A 19,832-nucleotide genomic window follows, 5' to 3' on the forward strand; every position below is an offset into this window, starting at 1 on the left:
TAGAAAAAAAGTAGTACAATGAAATTGTTTCATATTATGATTCAATTTCTATGCAGTTAGTATTGCCTGTTCATCTAGGAATTCTAAAAATTTATCAGGGATCTAAAGGGATAAGACAATATGGCCGATAAATTGTTGTACATCCCCAATGATGATAGGTACATAAAATTTGCCCTTCTGTAGATTACAATTAAAGGTTGAAACGTTTGAACACTCAACTTAATGATTTAACCAATCCAAATTCTCCGAAAGTCCTTAAACGTTATTATAAAACTTTGGGGACTAGTGTAATAAACAGCCTATTCACCTATGAATTTTAAAAATTTATCAGGAATCTAAAGGGATAAGACAATGGCCGATAAATTGTTGTACATCCCCAATGATGATACATAGAATTACCCCTTCTGTAGATTACAATTAATGGTTGAATCGTTTGAACACTCAACTTAATGATTCAACCAATCAGAATTATCCGAAAGTCCCCAAAGTTGTTGAGCCAACTAATAAGAAAACTTTTATTATAAAACTTTGGGGACTAGTGTAATAAACAGCCTATTCTTAATTTTTTTCACTTTAATTGCTCTGGTACCCAAAGTTTTAAAACCAAAGGGATGTAATGAAATAACTTTAATAACGTACATCTCTAATGATGGTTAGCAAAACTACCCCGTATGTATATTAAAATTATTGGATGAAATGTTTAGGCAAAATTGAACCAACCAATTAAGTACCTACATTTTTTTTCAAGAAAAATAAAACTTCGAGTTCCAATATAATTATAGTTTTATACTGGTACCCAAGGTTTTATACTGGTACCCAAAGTTTTATACTGGTACCCAAAGTTTTATACTGGTACCCAAAGTTTTATACTGGTACCCAAAGTTTTATACTGGTACCCAAAGTTTTATACTAGTACCCAAAGTTTTATACTAGTACCTAAAGTTTTATACTGGTACCCAAAGTTTTATACTGGTACCCAAAGTTTTATACTAGTACCCAAAGTTTTATACTGGTTCCCAAAGTTTTATACTGGTACCCAAAGTTTTATACTGGTACCCAAAGTTTTATACTGGTTCCCAAAGTTTTATACTGGTACCCAAAGTTTTATACTGGTACCCAAAGTTTTATACTAGTACCCAAAGTTTTATACTGGTACCCAAAGTTTTTTATCCACTATCCCCTTCCTCCCTGCAATCCTAGAATTTTACACTCTTACTCATTCAAACGAATTCTTTGTTGCAGAGCTATTTTGTAATTCACTTTGTCTGTCAGAGAGAGAGAGAGAGAGAGATGATAGAGAGAGGGAGATAGAGGGGGAGAGAGAGAGAGAGAGAGGAAGAGAGAGAGATAGATAGATAGAGAGATAGAAGGAGAGGGAGATAGAATGAGAGGGAGATAGATAGAGAGAGAGTTGAGAGAGAAAGATATGGAGAGAGATGATGAGAGATAAAGAGAGATAGAGGGAGATAGAGAGAAATAGAGGGAATTCTTGACAGGTAAAAACTGAAAATTTTTACTTTTGAAGTTCGAACAAAACTTACTTAATACTTTAAGGATAGTATGAAGTAATTTGAATAAAAATTTAAAATCGGGCTCCAGGTTCAGGTACTGCAGGCCTCCAGGTGGATTCAGTGGTATGAACTAATTTGAAGACAATTTTAAAATCGGGCTCCAGATTCAGGTACTGCAGGCCTCCAGGTGGATCCAGTGGTATGAACTAATTTGAAGACAATTTTAAAATCGGGCTCCAGGTTCAAGTACTGCAGGCCTCCAGGTAGATCCAGTGGTATGAACTAATTTGAAGATAATTTTAAAATCGGGCTCCAGGTTCAGATACTGCAGGCCTCCAGGTTAATCCTGGACAGGTTAAAACTGGAATTTTTTTTCTATTAAAGTTAGTCTGTCTGTCTTGATTCAAAAGATGTAAAAGTTATTATTTTGAGGTTTTGTGATATTTAATTTTTTTTTTGCATATTACGTATCTATTTTCATTATAATGAAAACTGGACATCTGCTCTCACTTTAACTCAGTTTGTTTGTCCATTCTTTTGTGCTTTGCTACTTATGACTGTTGTCATCCTTGTTACAGCATTGGTTTACCCCCGTCAAATTTAATGCATTTGGACTTAATTTAGTGAACCGCATATTTTTTCCTGAGCTGGATCTTTAAATCATTTTAGTGGTGAGCCAGATCGGGGTGCAGGGGCGTCCAAGCTTTTAATTTTGGGGGGGGTAAAAATTTTTTAAGGGGGGGGGGGTAATCGCCCCATTACCCCCCCCCCCCCCCCCTTGGACGCCTATGTCGGGGTGAACCAACTTTCCACCAATGAGAGTACAGCATTTTATGAAATCCCGCGCTGTGATTGGCTGAAATTCGGCGCACCCCAATCTGGCTCACCTCTAAAATGATTTAAAGATCCAGCTCTGGTTAATTGGTTAAACTACATTAATATGGCATATACTTGAAAGAATTTCAATTTTCTACCACGTAGTTTTTAAAATATCAAGTCTTGAAAATCGTCTTTTTAAATTGCATACATCATTAAAAGATGATTTTCAAGTCTTGATATTTTAAAAAACTACGTGGTAAACAATTGAAATTCTTTCAGATACATGCCATATAAATGTAGTTTAGCCCATTAACTAGGAAAAAAATATGCTGTTCACTAAATTAAGTTCAAATGCATTTCGTGTGACTACCCCTTTAAATTTGATAGTATATTCTATTTACGAATTATTAATTTTGAACTTTAGAAATACTTTATTACAAAAATTCATAGATTTTTCACAAAAATTTTAGACGATTTTTTAGACAATATTTAATTTTTTAAAGTGAAGCTTTTCTTTTATTAGGTTAGGTAAGTTTTAAACGGATAGCTTTTATTGCAAATTTTGGCATGTTAGAGTTGTCATATCAATTTCAAACTTAACATGAGGATTTCTGTAACAATTAAGCACTATTTACAGAACGTAGCAAAACATTGAAACCAATTAAAGACGTTTAAGAGGTCTTAAGTTACATTAAAAGATAATTTTTTTTGGATTTAAAAAACACGCAACCTCTCGAATTACTTTTCCAGTATGGCTTCGAAACCGATTGATATCCGCTGGATTTAAACTAGTTTTCAGCCATACTGATATCATGTATCGCATCGTATCACAGACAATTTTCCACGAATATTAAAGTAAAATCTTACAGAATACACGTTTTGTTAGCCCGGGCTAAAAGGACATAGTCCCCCCTTTATAGGATAACAAGGATGACAACATCCATAAAAGCGAAGCACTGAAACGGTAGGACAAACTGACATTAACACTTGTATAATGTCAGAACTGAATAATCATAATATAAATGTATAAGAGTCAAAGCAAAATTGTAAGTAAATTTGTTGAAAAACTGCTTGATTCAGGATAATGTTTATGGACATACTTACATTTTTAGGACTTGATTATAGAGTTGCTTCGCTTATTACATTATACTTTGTTGTCCCAGGAATCAATATACCAAAAATCAGATCAATCGGATGATTAGATCACATAAAAATTTGTTGTTAAAAAAAGTAAAAAAAATCAACATGCTTAAATTAACGAAAAAAGCTATCCGTTACGGACGGACGTACGGACGGACCGACCCTAATTATAGAAAAGCTTCGCTTTTAAATATATTATTTATTGGTTCGATCTAAACTTTAAAACTTTGGGTAGCCAGTTTAAAATAAATTCTAATGTCCCCTCCCTCCCCTAAGCTTCATAGAGCACAGTTTGCTTGCTTTAAAACAAGGATGACAACATCCATAAAAGCGAAGCTCTGAAACGGTTGGACAAACGGACATTAACACTTGTATAGTGTCTGAACTGAATTATCAGAATATAAATGTAAAAGAGTCGAAGCAAAATTGTAAGTAAATTTGTTGAAAAACTGCTAAATACAGAATTATGTTTAAGTGTGGTATCCGCCTAGGTTAAATGGCAGACACCCGAGTTCTAATGACTACGGCAGTGCGAACAGACGTGGACACTTATATTATAGAGAAGCTACGCTTCTCTAGCAATCACTAAATAATAAACAGAGTCTATTCAGATGTTCCTTTATTCAGGGTCTAAGGTTTACTAAAGATGTACAACATAATATAAATACATATGGATTAGGAATAGAGATAGTTAAAGGTAAATCATACAAGTAAAACATAGATAGTTGCAATGGTTAGGTAGATGGCTATCCCTGTCCGGGGGAGGCAGGATAGCCCATGGAACAGCACAATAGGTAGATAAGAATAGAGGGGTTGAGTGGTAGGTCTGGGTACTAAAAGGGAAGGTTTGATGATTACTGTGACAACAACAGTCTGTGTGGGTGGTGAATCTATCGGGTGAAGGAAGGCTTAGAACCTTTATCCTCAGGGCTGAGGTGGTGCTGATAACTTGGTGGTTGAAGGGGAAGGTTCCGGTGCTTAAGAAGGGAGAGGGAGGGGTCACACCCCTCCCTCCACTTGCAGGACAACTGAGAGATGCAATCAATACCGTTATCTTACATATTTGCAGGTGGCTTTACAATTGTAGAATAACAGAATTAGCTGGGTGCGTAGCATCACTATAATGTCTTGGTTTCCGCATGGCCCAGAGTTGCCGAATACCACATAAGAACATTCTTACATTTTTAGGACTTGATTATAGAGTTGCTTTGCTTATAATATTGTACTTTGTTGTCCCAGAAATCAGTATACCAAAAATCAGATCAACCGGATTATTAGATCACATAAAAATTTGTTGTTAAAAAAGTAAAAAAACAACATGTTTAAAATGGACGTACGGACATTCTGGTAATCATTATAAGGTTGCTACGCTTTCTAAATTATACCTAACTACTACAGGAATCATCATGCAAAGTTTGGAATCAATAGAACAATTCTAACATGCCTAAATTAACGAAAAAAGCTATCCGTTTGTGACGGACGGACCGACCCTAATTATAGAAAAGCTTCGCTTTTAAAATGAATTAAAAATTATGAATTTAGAAAAAAAATATATATATTAAATAACAATTTAGTATAAACAAACAATAGGGTGCTTCCCCTCAAAGTGCATAAGAGCACTTAAACCCACTTTCCATTGTTTCTGTTTAAAAATAAATTATTTAATATAATTTTAATATAAAATATTTAACAATTTTTTTGGGTAGGTATAGTCCCTTTCATAACATCGCGCCTTATGGGGCGATTCTTCGTATTTTTCACAGTAGCTTTTCTCCTATTTCTAGCCCCTGCAGGGGGCTCTAACCAAAGGGGGTCAATTACCAAACCCTGTGGGGCAATCACCTAACCCAATATAACCTAACCTAACCTAACCTAAAATAACCTATAAAAAGCCATTTTAAAAATACGACGAAACGCCCCTTATGGGGCGATGTTACGAAAGAGACTATTCCCGAAAAATCTTGTGCAAAATGAACACCCCTGCCTGAATAATAATAACAACCAAAAATAACAACTCCCACTAATCTTATTTTAATAAAGAGAAGGGTAGGTTTCTGGTAGAATCCGTAAATTTAACATAATTTAGGTTAACATAAATTTTTATCATTCTACTAGGTACTGTTTTTACCTTACAACACATAACCTTTATGGATTTTACCAGAAACCTACCCCTCTCTTTTAAAAAAGGGGTTCGCGGGGGGTTTCAGTGTTCGACAAGGCACTTTGAAGGAAATTGTAAACTATTTTCCCGTATCGCATCGAAACCGATTAATATCCGGTGGACTAGAACCGGTTCTCAGCCATACAGAAAGATTATGTCTAGCATCGCATTATATCAGTTTTCTGCGAATATAAAAATGTGTACCATTTTAAGATTAAAACATGTTTTAATCTTATAATTGTAAATTTTATATCCGCGGAAAGATGTTTATAATATGATACGAGAAATAACTATTCTATCACAGGTCGGCTAGCTCTCTTTTTTCAGCATTCTGGCTATCTTCACCATTTTGGGTAGACAATTTAATATCTCCTAAATAAAATGGAATAAATAGTTATTTTTTAAAATAGTGATCATCAGGAATCTAAAGGGATAAGACAATGGCCGATAAATTGATGTACATGCCCATTGATGACAAACAAAGTTACCCCTTCTGTAGGTTACAATCATTGGTTGAAACGATTAGACACTCAATGATCCAACCAATCAAAATTCAGTAAAAGTCCCCAAAGATGTTAAGCCAACGAAAAAGAAAACGTTATTATAAAACTTTGGGGACTAGTGTAATAAACAGCGTATTGTCCACTCTCTCTCTCTCTACATTCTTAGCATCATAGAGATAACCCAATACAATTAGTGGTTGAAACGTATGAATACTAAACTTAATAAACCAACCAATCAAAATTCAGTTAAAGTCCCCAAAGTTGTTAAGCCAACGAATAAGAAATCTTTATTATAAAACTTTGGGGACTAGTGTAATTTAGTCAAATGTCAAATTATTAAGAACAGTTTGACTTAATAATAGCATTTGACTAAGAAGGTTACACTATGGTAGGGCCGGATATCCGGTCATTTTTAATATCCGGTTCGATACTGGATATTAAAATTATCCGGTTACATGATATCCAGATGATTTTTGAAGCCGGATATCCGGCCGGATATCTGGTAATTCGCCGGATATCAAATGTCGGGCAGATGTCCGGCCTGAACCGGCATTAGAAAACAGCCGGATATCCGGTATCCGGCTAAAAAAGTATCCGGCCCAACCCTAGGTTACACCCAAATTAACGGAAAATAAGCGAAGAAAAATGACACCTTCGGGTATTTGGAGAGAGAGAGGGGACAATGGGCTGTTTATTACACTAGTCCCCCAAAGTTTTATAATAACAAGTTCCCAAAGTTGTAAAGCCAACAAAAAAGAAAACAATATTTTAAAACTTTGGGGACTAGTGTAATAAACAGCCCATTGTCCCCTCTCTTTTTAGTGTTTGGCAATACTTAAAATTTCTTGGTCATGTGAAGGAGACGAAGTTGCGGGTTTCGAAGTATTCTTACAATAGCTTTTGAAGGTTATTTTAGGTTAGGTTAGGTGATTGCCCCGCAGGATTAGAGCCGCCGGCAGGGGCTAGAAATTGAAGAAAAGCTACTAAGAAAATATGACGAAACCCGCAACTTCGTTTCCTTCACCCAAATTTCTCTCTCCCCTTTATTTAGGGGATAACGAAGGGGGTAATTTTTTTCGTGAAGTGTGTTAATGGTCTTATTAAGAACAGTTTGACCTAATAAGAGCATTTGACTGTGGGTATTTACAGAGAGAGGGGACAATGGGCTGTTTATTACACTAGTAGTCCCCAAAGTTTTATAATAACGTTTTCTTATTCGTTGGCTTAATAACTTTGGGGACTTTAGAAAATTTTGATTAGGTAGTTTATTAAAGGGACTGTAAGCGAAAAATTTTCTCATCTTAATATCAAATCTTAACATTATCTCATTCATAATATCTCACAGTTAGAGCAAAACGGGCCCTTGTTTACTTAAAAAACGGCTTTTTCCGCCAATTTTTATAAGGTGCAAGGAAAGGAAGAAATTATATAAATGTGCATTAAATTGCTTTTTTCTCCCACTATAGCTAAAATTAAACTTTTTGACATAGTTCTTGATTTTCCCTAACAGTTAAGCTGACTTTTAACATAATCCTTGCTTTAAACAAATGTATAGTTACTTAGAAATTGATAAAATAAGCAATATTTTTTATTGAAAACCAAATACAATAACAAAGCTAGAAACAGGTTTTTTTTTATTAGTATCCAGCCACTTTAGTTGGCCCATCTCTCGCCCACCTTTAATTACAAAGGGGGGGGGGGGGCGAAAGTGACACTTTTTGAAACCAAAACTAAAAGTCAAAGGAACTCAACTAAAAAAAAGAGTTACAGGTCTGAGATTTTGCATGGCAGTTGCTTTAAAGGGGTACAATATGGAACTGTGAAGAAACGGCGGCGCAACCGCCGAAAACCGCCGAGAAAAGGCAAAAATAATTCGGCGGGAAACGGCGGTTTTCGGCGGTTGCGCCGCCGTTTCTTCACAGTTCCAAATTGTACCCCTATAAAGCAACTGCCATGCAAAATCTCAGACCTGTAACTCTTTTTTTTGTTGAGTTCCTTTGTTTACTTTTAGTTTTGGTTTCAAAAAGTGTCACTTTCGTCCCCCCCCTTTGTAAATAATAAAGGTGCACTATTTCTTTATAAACAGTCTGATAAAAGTGTAAACTAATTCTCCTTAGTGGGCTATTTATTGTTCAACAAAATAAAAAAGGATATTATTATTTTAAACCTTTGAGATTCAACCCTTTGTAGACAGTGAGGTATTTTCTTGTCAATAATACAAAGGGGGGGGGGGGCGAAAGTGACACTTTTTGAAACCAAAACTAAAAGTCAACAAAGGAACTCAACTAAAAAAAGAGTTACAGGTCTGAGATTTTGCATGGCAGTTGCTTTATAGGGGTACAATATGGAACTGTGAAGAAACGGCGGCGCAACCGCCGAAAACCGCCGTTTCCCGCCGAAATTTTTTTTGCCTTTTCTCGGTGGTTTTCGGCGTTTGCGACGCCGTTTCTTCACAGTTCCATATTGTACCCCTATAAAGCAACTGCCATGCAAAATGTCAGACCTGTAACTCTTTTTTTTAGTTGAGTTCCTTTGACTTTTAGTTTTGGTTTCAAAAAGTGTCACTTTCGCCCCCCCCCCCCCCCCCTTTGTAAATAATAAAGGTGCACTATTTCTTTATAAACAGTCTGATAAAAGTGTAAACTAATTCTCCTAAGTGGGCTATTTATTGTTCAAAAAAATAAAAAAGGATATTATTATTTTAAATAACCTTTGAGATTCAACCCTTTGTAGACAGTGAGGTATTTTTTTGTCAATAATACAAATTTAAAATAGAACTTTATTACCTTATTACTACATTATTAAAAAACTAATTGGCAATTTTATATCAAAAAATAAATCATTAACAGTAAGTAAATTGTTTCAACTATATATGACAAGTTAAATATCCCTACAAACATTATAAAAACAAAAACGTTTAGACTTTCCCTGTTTTTTCCTTTTTCCCTCCCAAAATATCATAAAATCAAGGCATTATTCCTGGATATTTTTGTTAATAGGACGATTTTGGTTGATCAGTGTAGTGAAATGTGCTTAGAAAATGCTAAGATGAGAAAAGCTTACACGCCCTTTAAGTTGATTGTCCAAATGTTTCAACAACAAATTGTAATCAACAGAAGAGCTTTTTTGTGTATCATCATTGGGGATGTACATCAATTTATCGTCCATTGTCTTATCCCTTCCGACTCCTCCTCACCGATAAAGCCATGTAAATATATTTCCAGTATGGCGTCGAAACCGATTGATATCCGGTGGATTAGAACCGGTTCACAGCAATACTGAAAAACTATGTCTAGCACCGTATTATATCCAGTTTTCTGCGAATATAAAGATGTTCAACTTTAATATTGAAACCAGTTTTTTGTATCCCATGCCTTCGGAATCTTGGGGATCACAAAACTTGTTGTAATCGTATAATTGTACATTTTTATATTCGCGGAAAGCTGTTTATAATACGATGCGATATAAATAACTATTATAGCATCGTATTATAGACAGCTTTCCGCGGACATTATGCGGATAGTAGGGGCTGAGAACCGGTTCTAATCCTGCGGATATTTAACGGTTTTGTGTTTACCTGCATTGACGTTTCGTTCTATTTTTTCTTCCCTCTTCTCGCCGCTAATAGCCTAAACAAGGAAGACGACATTCATAAGTAGCGAAGCTCAAAAACTATGGATGGTGGACTGGACATCTATTATACAAAGGGGGGAGGCGGATGTGCCACTTTTCTTAAACCAAAATCTCAGCCCATAAAAGAGTTACAGATTTAAAATTTGGCACTGCAGTTGCTTTTGTGAAGAACAGTATGGAACTGTGAAGAAATCGCCGTTTCTCCGTTTTATTTTTGCCTTTTTTTCGCCAAATTAGACAGTTCTCAATCATCTGAGATAAACTTTTTTTTTGTCATTAAAATTTCCCTTATATTTTCACTTGACACTTTTAAGATTTTACACTAGCATTTTTTTTGAAAAAAAAGTGTCACGTGAATGAGAAAAAAAAGTTTATCTCAGATGATTGAAAACTGATTTGGCAAAAATAAATTCGACGAGAAACGGCGGTTTTCAGCGGGAGCGGCGGTTCCGCCGCCGTTTCTTCACAGTTCCATATTGTTCTCCACAACAACAGCTGTGCCCAATTTTAGAGCTGTAACTCTTTTATGGGCTGAGATCATGCGTATTTTACTTTTGGTTTTAAAAAGTGACACATCCGCCCCCCCCCCCCACCTTTTTAATACAAACCTCAGATATTGCTTGATTTCCCTCCGAACAAACTTGATTTCCCTCAGAAACAACTCCATTTACCACAGAATTGGCTTGACTTTTTTCAGAACAAACTTGATTTTCCACAGAATTTCCTTGACTTTCTTCAGAACAAACTTGATTTTCCACAGAATTTCCTTGACTTTCTTCAGAACAAACTTGATTTTCTGCAGAATTTCCTTGACTTTCTTCAGAACAAACTTGATTTTCCACAGAATTTCCTTGACTTTCTTCAGAACAAACTTGATTTTCCACAGAATTTCCTTGACTTTCTTCAGAACAAACTTGATTTTCTACAGAATTTCCTTGACTTTCTTCAGAACAAACTTGATTTTCTGCAGAATTTCCTTGACTTTCTTCAGAACAAACTTGATTTTCCACAGAATTTCCTTGACTTTCTTCAGAAACATCTTGAATTCCCTTCCTACCCGGAATGACATGAAAAAACGCCTCCCTCCACGTCTTTCCAAGAGTGACCTAAATAGACAAGGTTGATAATAGGGTTGGGCCGGATATCCAGTCTGGCCGGTTATCCGGCCGGATATCCGGTAATTTTCAATATCCGGCCGGATACCGGATATTAAAACTATCCGCTTACATGATATCCGGCTGATTTTGACGCCGGATATCCGGTAATTTGCCGGATATCGAACGCTAGCCAGATATCCGGCTCAACCCTACTAAATAGACAAGGTTGATAGATTCCATAAGTAGGTACCTAGGGATCTAAAGGGATAAGACGATTAAATTGGTGTAAATCTCAGAAGATTAAGCTTAACTTATAATATTGCACTTTGTTATTCAAGGAAACAGTATACTAAAAATCAGACCAATAGAATAAGGGGGGGGGGGTTAATTGCAACCATCTCGTAAATTTATTTTTAGGGCAAATCTGTCATAAATTGCGTAGGAATCAACTTTTTAAAACATATTTTTGCTTTAGTTCATGTTAAATGATAAAAAAATATTTTTAGAATCCTAGTACTAGCAACTACCGGCTAGAACCGTTTGAAAACGTTATGGAGCGGCAAAGGCCAAAGAGTATTATGTGGAGATAGGTTTCGTGATGGATTTACCAAAATAGCCAAAAAAATGGCTAAACGGCTGAGCCGCCAGCCATTTAGCCTTTACTTTTCCAATTTTTGTTCAATAAAAAAAAAAATATACCTACCAAGGATTACTCATGCAAAATTTCAGATCAAAATTCGAAATCTAAGTGCCATTTACACATTGATTACGAGATGGTTGCATTAAAAACCACCCTTTAATTACAGTACATGATGATGCACATAATTACCCCTTATGTAGGTTGCAATTAGTTGTTGAAATGTTTAGACACATAACTAACCTAATGAACCAACCAATCAAATTTCAAATTTAGTAAAAATGCAGTTTTTTTTAGTGTAGATAACAAAGAGTATTCAGTATACATCTAACTTGGTCTTAAAATAAAGTAACAGGATGTGTGTTTGTCTATACTGAAGGATCTTGCTAACAGGGAAGCTTCTCATAGGTCCCAAGAAGGTTTATAACTATTTTGAGGGAGGGTACCACCACATCCCCAAGAGAAATCACAAAAAATCGATTTAAAAAAAATATTCTCGATTTCTGTAGCAATGTAACTTCAATGCAACATAGACATCATTTCTCAAATTAGATATTTGAAATGAAAAAACAAACATTTAAAGTGCCACTAGAGGCCTCTAGGGGCTTAGCTGCTAGCAGAATTATAATAACAAAAACATACCTGGACCATAATTTCATAGACATGATTGACAGCCAGGATATGCCGAGTCTTCATACACACATACTTGTCTATGGGCAACCTAAAAATTAGGATTGGGCCGGATATCCGGTCATTTTCAATACCGGATATTAAAACTATCCGGTTAAATGAAATCCGGCTGATTTTTGACGCCGGATATCCTGTTATCCGGCCGGATATCCGGATATCTAACGTTGGCCAGATATCCGCCCGGAACCAGATATCCAGCATTAGAAATCATCCGGTTATACGGTATCCGGCCAAAAAAGTATCCGGCCCAACCCTACTTAAAATATGTGCATATGTAGACAGATACACATGGGCGAGGCTGCTGTCCATGACAATTGACACCCTAACGTCATGTCTTAAAACAAATAATAAGTACTACTACTAAGATGGGGAGCCAAATCTCTCCTTTTCCTTTTCCTGGGGAATTAGTTTATGTTGTACCCAACAGACAACCAACTCTTTTGATTGCACAACCTCTGTATGGATGTAATGAGTTGTGCCTGTTTTGGGCCAAGGCTTTTCCACAACTATTAAGGTTGCACAGCAGACATTTCAGCAGTAATAGTTATTTCTCGTATCGTATTATAAACGGCTTTCCGCGGATATAGAGTGTATTATATCCAGTTTTCTACGAATATAGAAATGTACAATCATAAGATTAAAACTAGTTTTTTTAGCCCCGAGGTGCCGGAGGAGACAGATGGATAGATAGACACACACAGAAAGATAGATAGACAGAAAGACAGATGGATAGATACACACACAGAAAGATAGATAGACAGAAAGACAGATAGATAGATAGACACACACAGAAAAAAAGATAGACAGAAAGACAGATGAAAAGATAGATAGATACCTTGCATGTGATATTCCAAGTTCCTGAGCTTTCCGTAAACAAATACCCTTGTGGTTGTTATGATCAACTAATCCACCTTAACATAGATAAGAGGGTGAATAATACAGATGCCCCAGCTACAGTTAACCAGTAATGTGTGTATGTGTGTAGCCATAGTTTCTTAGTGTTTGGACCTAAGTAGTCATGGAGTAGGGCGAGACACTTTAAGCATGCTAGCGTGTGTGTGTAGCCATAGTTTCTTAGTGTTTAGACCTAAGTAGTAATGGAGTAGGACGAGACACTTTTGCATGCTAGCGCGCATGTGTGTGTGTGTGTAGCCATAGTTTCTTAGTGTTTAGACCTAAGTAGTCATGGAGTAGGTCGAGACACTTTTGTATGCTAGCACCAGGGCCAGCTCAAGTACTTGACCTGCTTTCTCAAGGGACCTACTCTACTCTACTCTACTCTACTCATCCTCACCAAGTATGGCACAGGTGTCCCAAATTAAGTCACCATAATGAATGACGCTCTCAAAAGAGGATCTTGGGTAAGGGTTGTACTGATATTATGTACTTGAATATTGAGTATCCAAACTACCCTTCTAAGTTCTTACACAACCAAGGGGAAGTTGCGTGATTGAATTGCAACTGAGAAATTCGAGTTGCCACATGGGGACTTGAACTCAACTCTCACCACAGTAACTCGGTGGGTTACCACTGAGCTATGACTCCCCTTATTAACCAGTAATAAACTTCAATTTAAATAATAAGAAACTTTAAAATTAAATGATTGTTTTCTAGCAGCGAATTCTCTTGGGAGGGCGGTGGTTCCGTAAACCAATACCCTTATAGTTGTTATGGTCCACTAATCCTTATACTAAAGTAACAGGATGTTTGTACTGAAGGATCTCGCTAACCGCTGAACAGATCGGGTTCTCCTTAACAGGGTAGCTTCTCATAGGTCCCGGGAAGGTTTATAAAAATTCAACTATCTCGTCCTCAAGTGCCCCTAGAGGCCTCTAGGGGCGTAGCCGCTAGTAATATAACATAATAAGTAGGGTTGGGCCGGATATCCGATGTGGCCGGATATCCGGCCATTTTCAATATCCGGCCGGATACCGGATATTGAAACTATCCGGCTGGATATCCAGCAATATAATCTTTTATATTTTACAACAAAAAATCTCTGTTTTTTTTAATCTTAAATGGCTGTAATTTTTTTTATTTTTGAAGCTAGAAGACCAATTTTTTCTGAATATGTTTATGTTTATGTAAGTATTATATTAGAAATCTCAAAACATAAATTTTGGCGGTGGCAGCAGTACTTGGCAGCTGCCAGCCGCAAACCGACGTTTGGCAGGTTAACGGCATCGATTTTATGAAATTGTAATATGTCATAAAGATATATAAAAAAGCCTAAGTTTAAAATTTGAAATCTTTAAGTAAAAATTTGCGGTCATAGGAACCGTTAAAAAGATTTCTGGAGACCTGGAGGTTCAGGACTTGCAGGATTATACCTGGAACCTGAAATCGACTTGAACAAAGGATGTACGACTATAGGATATTTTAGTGTTAGAAAACATGAAATGCTTTGTTTAAGTAAAAAAATATTTTTACTTTTTACCTGAATGACCTTACCAGATTTGCTGGCATCCTGTGCCCGCCAGGAAGGAGGTATCAAAAAAATTTCAACTCTCAGTTATGTGTCATACCCATATTTCGAAAGTCACTCAGTTATAGCCCTCTACCTTTTATACACAGAAAATGGGATAGAAAAAAACAGAGGGGGGGGGGGGGGGCAGGCATTCAACGCCACCTCCCCGCCCATCCTCCAACCGTTACATATTACAGATTGAGGGTAGTAATAGCTAATTAGATTTATTTGCTAAGAAGAAAGATCATTTAATAGTTACCTAATTTTTAAGTTTTAACCTTAATTCTATCCTATCATATAAAGTAGTAAGCTTGATTTGTCTGTAGCGAAGGATCTTGCTAACCGCTGAACCGATATGGTTCTCCTTTAGAGTGAAGCTTCTTATAGGTCCCAGGGTGGTTTTAGGCAGTTTAATTTTTAAAAAAAGTCGTTGTAAGGTTTTAAGTTATTTTTCTGCACTTTCATGTCCCTTCTAATATCCCTAGATACTCGGGACGCAGCCACTAGTATAATATAAAAAAACAGTTTATGAAGAAATTTTTTTGCGGGTATAGTCCCTTTCGTGGCAACGCCCCTTAAGGAGCGATTATTCGTATTTTCACAGTAGCTTTCCCCCTATTTCTAGCCCCTCGCGGGGGACTCTAACCTTGCGGGGCCAATTGCCTAACCCTGCGGGGCAATCACCTAACCAAATATAACCTAAAATAACCTATTAAAAGCAATTTTAAAAATACAATGAATCGCCCCTTAAGGTGCGTTGCCACGAAAGGGACTATATCCTTTTGGATACTTTAATATGTAGTAATTTGGCCGGTTATCCGGCCGGATATCCGGTAATTTGGCCGGATAACCGGATATTTGCCGGATACCGGCGTTGGCCAGATATCCGGCCGGATACCGGATATCCGGCATTTGAAATCAGCCGGATATACGGTATCCGGCCAAAAAAATATCCGGCCCAACCCTAATAATAAGAGGTGGTTGTATTATAGCTTCTTATTGGCTGATTTAGAGCAGGGATCGGAAGCCGCGCGTAAGCCGCGTGTAAGCCTCAGTGAAATCGTCATTTTATCACTATAAAATTTAGCTGGATGTATAAAACTGTCTCTTTAGTAAACAATCCTTCTTTCAAAAATTTCTTTTTCTGCTCACAAGCAGGTTTTAAACTGTTTTTAACCTATTTTTAAAACGTATATAAAAAATATACTATGACACCAGTAGAATGAGACTGCAGAGCCTAAATTTGAATTAAGTCCCCAATAAACTTTTTTGGGGGGATTTAAATATTAATTTTTACTGTTGCCGTGATCATTTTGATCCGAGCAAAAGGCCTTTTTTTATTTGGGTAAAATTCGTAGCTTTTAGAATGTTTTGCTTCATAAATATTGTATTCTGGTATAGAGTAAAATTAGGCCTTATGATTTTACTATAAAAGTTCACTAAAAAAGTTAATTCTTTATAATATATCAACGAATTAACATTAACATGATTGTGTTCTCTCACTTATTTTAAAAACATAAAAAATGGCTGTAAAGGGTTAAATGACAACAAATGTTTATGCAATACAACAAATTTATTTTTGTCACATATACAAATGTGTTATAAAATAAGATTATTCAAACTTATCTTTTAAAATAATTTTAAAAAGTATGTATCTTTTATGTGTACGGTTTTCATTCTTTTCATTTTAATTAAATAAAAAATATTTAACTACATTGGAAATAAGTCACTTTGTGAAAACCCCTCTTTTGAATTGTAAAGAATTATATAAAACAAGGCTTCTTATTGGTTAGATTTCAGAATTATTTGTTTATTGTAAATGTTAGATTTTTCAATGAAATTAATTGTTTTGGAAAAAAAAAATATTTCCAATGAACAAAGTAATGTTTTTTTATTGTATCAATATAAAGTGAATTATATAAAAATGTTCTGTAAGCCACAATATTACCCGAAGTAAAAAAAAAGCTTTTGCTTCGGTCAAAATGATTACAGCAACACTAAAAATTAATTTTTAAATCCCCCAAAAAAAGTTTACTAGGGACTTTATTCAAATTTGGGCTCTGCAGTCTGATTCTATAGGTGTCCTAGTATATTTTTGACCCACCATTCAAAAATAGGTTAAAAACAGTTTAAACTTAGGCTTATGCGCGGCTGAGGCGCGGCTTCCGAACCCTGATTTAGAGTGTGTCTCTAGATTATTTAAAGTGCAGTTTAATGTCTCTATTTGCATAACCAACACAATTAGCAAAAGGAACAAAATTAGCGTAATGAACTCAGCAACACACACATCATAAAAGAAGTCCCAAACTGAGAGCATTAAAATAACAAATATTAAATAATTTTTTTTTTTTTTGGGGGGGGGAATAATTTTTTTCTAGTGTCGCTTTCTCTTGAGTAGCAAAGCTTGAAAATTAAGGATGAATATCAGGAAAAAATAGAGCAATAAATAAACATTAAACTGGATAAAATAAATCACAGAACCTTTCAAAAAGTACTATGACAAGAGAGCATGAAATTTTTTTTTTATTGGTGAAAGAAGTTTCTCAATAAGGATTATAGAATTTTTATGGGGGGGATGAATGGTCCACTAAACAACTCACTATGTGCCCAGCCAATGCAAAAACTCCAAGATTCCAAAAAATGCATTTTTGAATATTGACCAATTTTAAAGTTTTAGGTTAATCTTTGTCATATTTGAGAAGGATTCCCAAAGCTAGAGTTGAAAATATCAATTACTTATCATTTTACAGCTTCGAGAAGTAGCCTACCTAGATATTTAGGATTTTGTAATAAAAGCCTGACTATTGAAATTACATTTTATATGCAAACTTTAAATTATTGTCAATCTACAAAAAATTGAGCTACAGTAATATGTTATACCTTTTTTGAAAGCTTATTGAATATACTATTCGATTTAAAATTAGTTTTTATACGTTTACTTATAAAACTTATGAAAAAATTGATGTCAAAGCATTCCCCCTTAAAGAATCAGGAATTATACTATTTTGTAATGATACTCTCAACTTTAAATAGTTTGATCTTTTTTCAGCTAACGATGCCGCATATCAGACCTTTACACATGTTTAACCAAGGCACTCAGTGAATGAATCCCGTTGATTTCAATGGCGGCATCGTTAGCTGAAATTTTTTTTCTGCATTTTTGTAGAAGCGGTCGGACCCATTTTATAACAATTTTTACACAAAAAGACAAATTAAAAAAACCTTTTTTACTAATTATTTTATCGTGATATTTATAGTTCTTGATGCAATTTTTTGATACAATCCCTTATTCTTATTGCTTAAAGTCTTTAAAGTGTGGAGTGTGGGGGAGGCCCCCCATGCACACGCCTAGGAATATTCATTTAAGCTATGTAATCGAAACTGTTGCTTCTAATCAATTACCATTCTTTTTAAATTAAATGAATAATATTCTAAATGTCTCAATTTGATAAAACTAAAACCTATTCCAATCCATATGCACGTCCTAAAGAATTAAAAGAGATAAGCAAACATGTAAAGAAACTAAAAGATTTAAGCAAATTTGTTAAAAAATGTATGAAGGCCTTGGGATCTAAAGGGATAAATGAATGGCAGATAAATTGATGATTACCAATAATGATACACAAACTTACCCTTCTGTAGATTACAATTATTGGTTGAAAAGTTATGACACTCAACTTAATAAACAAACAAGAAAATGTTATTATAAAACTTTGGGGACTAGAGTGATAAACAGCCCAATGTCCTCCTCCTTCCTGATAAAGGCCCTATTGCAGACAATCAATCCTTTGATTGCAAGGCCTTTGGATTAAAGTTTTCAGTGCTTTTGGGGGGATTTGTGATATATTTGCTTTTATTTTCAAAACAAGGATTGTTTTGTCTCTAAGTAGCGCAGCAATAACAGGTCAATTTTTTAATGAAAAAGTACAGTAAAATGGGTTATAGAAAAATAGAAAATTATTTTACAAAATGTTATTAACATGTTTCCTTGTTTATAGTTATTAATGTCAACAAATCCAGGGATCTAAAGGGATAAGTTAATGGCCGATAAATTGATGAACTTACCCAACGATGATACACAAAATTACCCTTTCAGTAGATTACAATTAGTGGTTTAAACGTTTGGACACTCAACATTTGAAAAAAAACAAACAATTAAAATTCAGTAAAAGCCCCTAAAGTTGCTAAACCAATGGATAATAAAACGTTATTATAAAGCTTTGGGGACTAGTGTAATAAACAGCCCATTGTCCCCTCCCTCCCTGAAACAAATCAATTGATATATATGTATTTCATTGATAATTTATTTAAGGGGGGGGGGGGGTAAATGTGGTGACTTGAAACACGACATACCAGCAATTTTATTTTGGGCGCTACTCCCTTAGTTTTAGAAATAATTGGGTAAAATCTTTTGGGTTGTGTCACCAATCACCCCAAGTTTTGGTATCTTTAAAAAAACTGCGGCAGAACCGCCGTTCACGGCCGTTTTCTGCCACCACCAAAATTTTTTTTATTGTATTTCTCGCTGAATTAGGCAATTTGGAATCATGGGGGGACTTCATTTTCAAATTCTCATTTATCAAGGTATATCTTAAATTCAGTGCTTCTCTTGTGCTTTTAAGATATTGGACCCAAATCGTTTTAGGGTGTCACTAAATCACCCCAATTTTTGGTATCTTTAAAAAAAACGGCGGCGGGCCCGCCGCTCCCGCCGTTTTCAGCCGCCGCCGCCAAAATTTTTTTTTTGTATTTCTCGCCGAATTAGGCAATTTGGAATCATTTGAGATAATATTGTTTTTTTTGCGGCGGAAAATGGCGGTTAACGGCGGAAGCGGCGATCCCGCCACCGTTTTTTTAAAGATACCAAAACTTGGGGTAATTAGTGACCCAACCCAAAAGATTTTACCCAATTTGAAGCAAAATTAACAGAACTATGAGTTTTTGTTTTATTTTGGAATTCTGGGCACATAGTGCAACTTCAACATAGATACCAAGGATGACAATATCCATAAGTAGTGAAGCATAAAAAAATCATGGATGGCAATACAAAGCTAGGTATAAAGAGCATTTGTTAAAACCAAAAATCATGAAACCTTACTCACATATTTTTGTAATAATATTTATAATTTATAGCATGAATAACAGACTGACGGGACAAAGTCAATTAAATACTG

General features: G+C 35.5%; 1 protein-coding gene across 4 annotated transcripts in view; it reads right to left on the reverse strand.

Annotated features, from left to right (window-relative positions):
• Positions 1–5,651: 5,651 nt before the first annotated feature.
• The window catches only part of LOC145307606 (uncharacterized), a 43,280-nt gene continuing 29,099 nt past the window's right edge, over positions 5,652–19,832 (reverse strand). The window contains exons 10-15 of one of the 4 annotated variants that reach the window (XM_080150064.1): positions 13,027–13,102; positions 12,144–12,222; positions 10,376–10,873; positions 9,712–9,763; positions 5,913–6,003; positions 5,652–5,789 (exon numbers count right to left, since the gene is read on the reverse strand). In XM_080150064.1, coding sequence (XP_080006190.1) covers positions 5,930–6,003; positions 9,712–9,763; positions 10,376–10,873; positions 12,144–12,222; positions 13,027–13,102 — 779 coding nt within the window. In that variant the 3' untranslated portion in view covers positions 5,652–5,789; positions 5,913–5,929. Of the gene's footprint in view, positions 5,790–5,912; positions 6,004–9,711; positions 9,764–10,360; positions 10,874–12,143; positions 12,223–13,026; positions 13,103–19,832 lie in introns of those variants that run through there. The other 3 variants (XM_080150063.1, XM_080150062.1, XM_080150061.1) reach the window with 3 other exon arrangements.

The sequence above is a fragment of the Acartia tonsa genome, chromosome 15 (genome assembly GCF_053477335.1).
Source record: "Acartia tonsa isolate MP-2025a chromosome 15, ASM5347733v1, whole genome shotgun sequence".
Lineage (NCBI taxonomy): Eukaryota > Metazoa > Arthropoda > Copepoda > Calanoida > Acartiidae > Acartia > Acartia tonsa.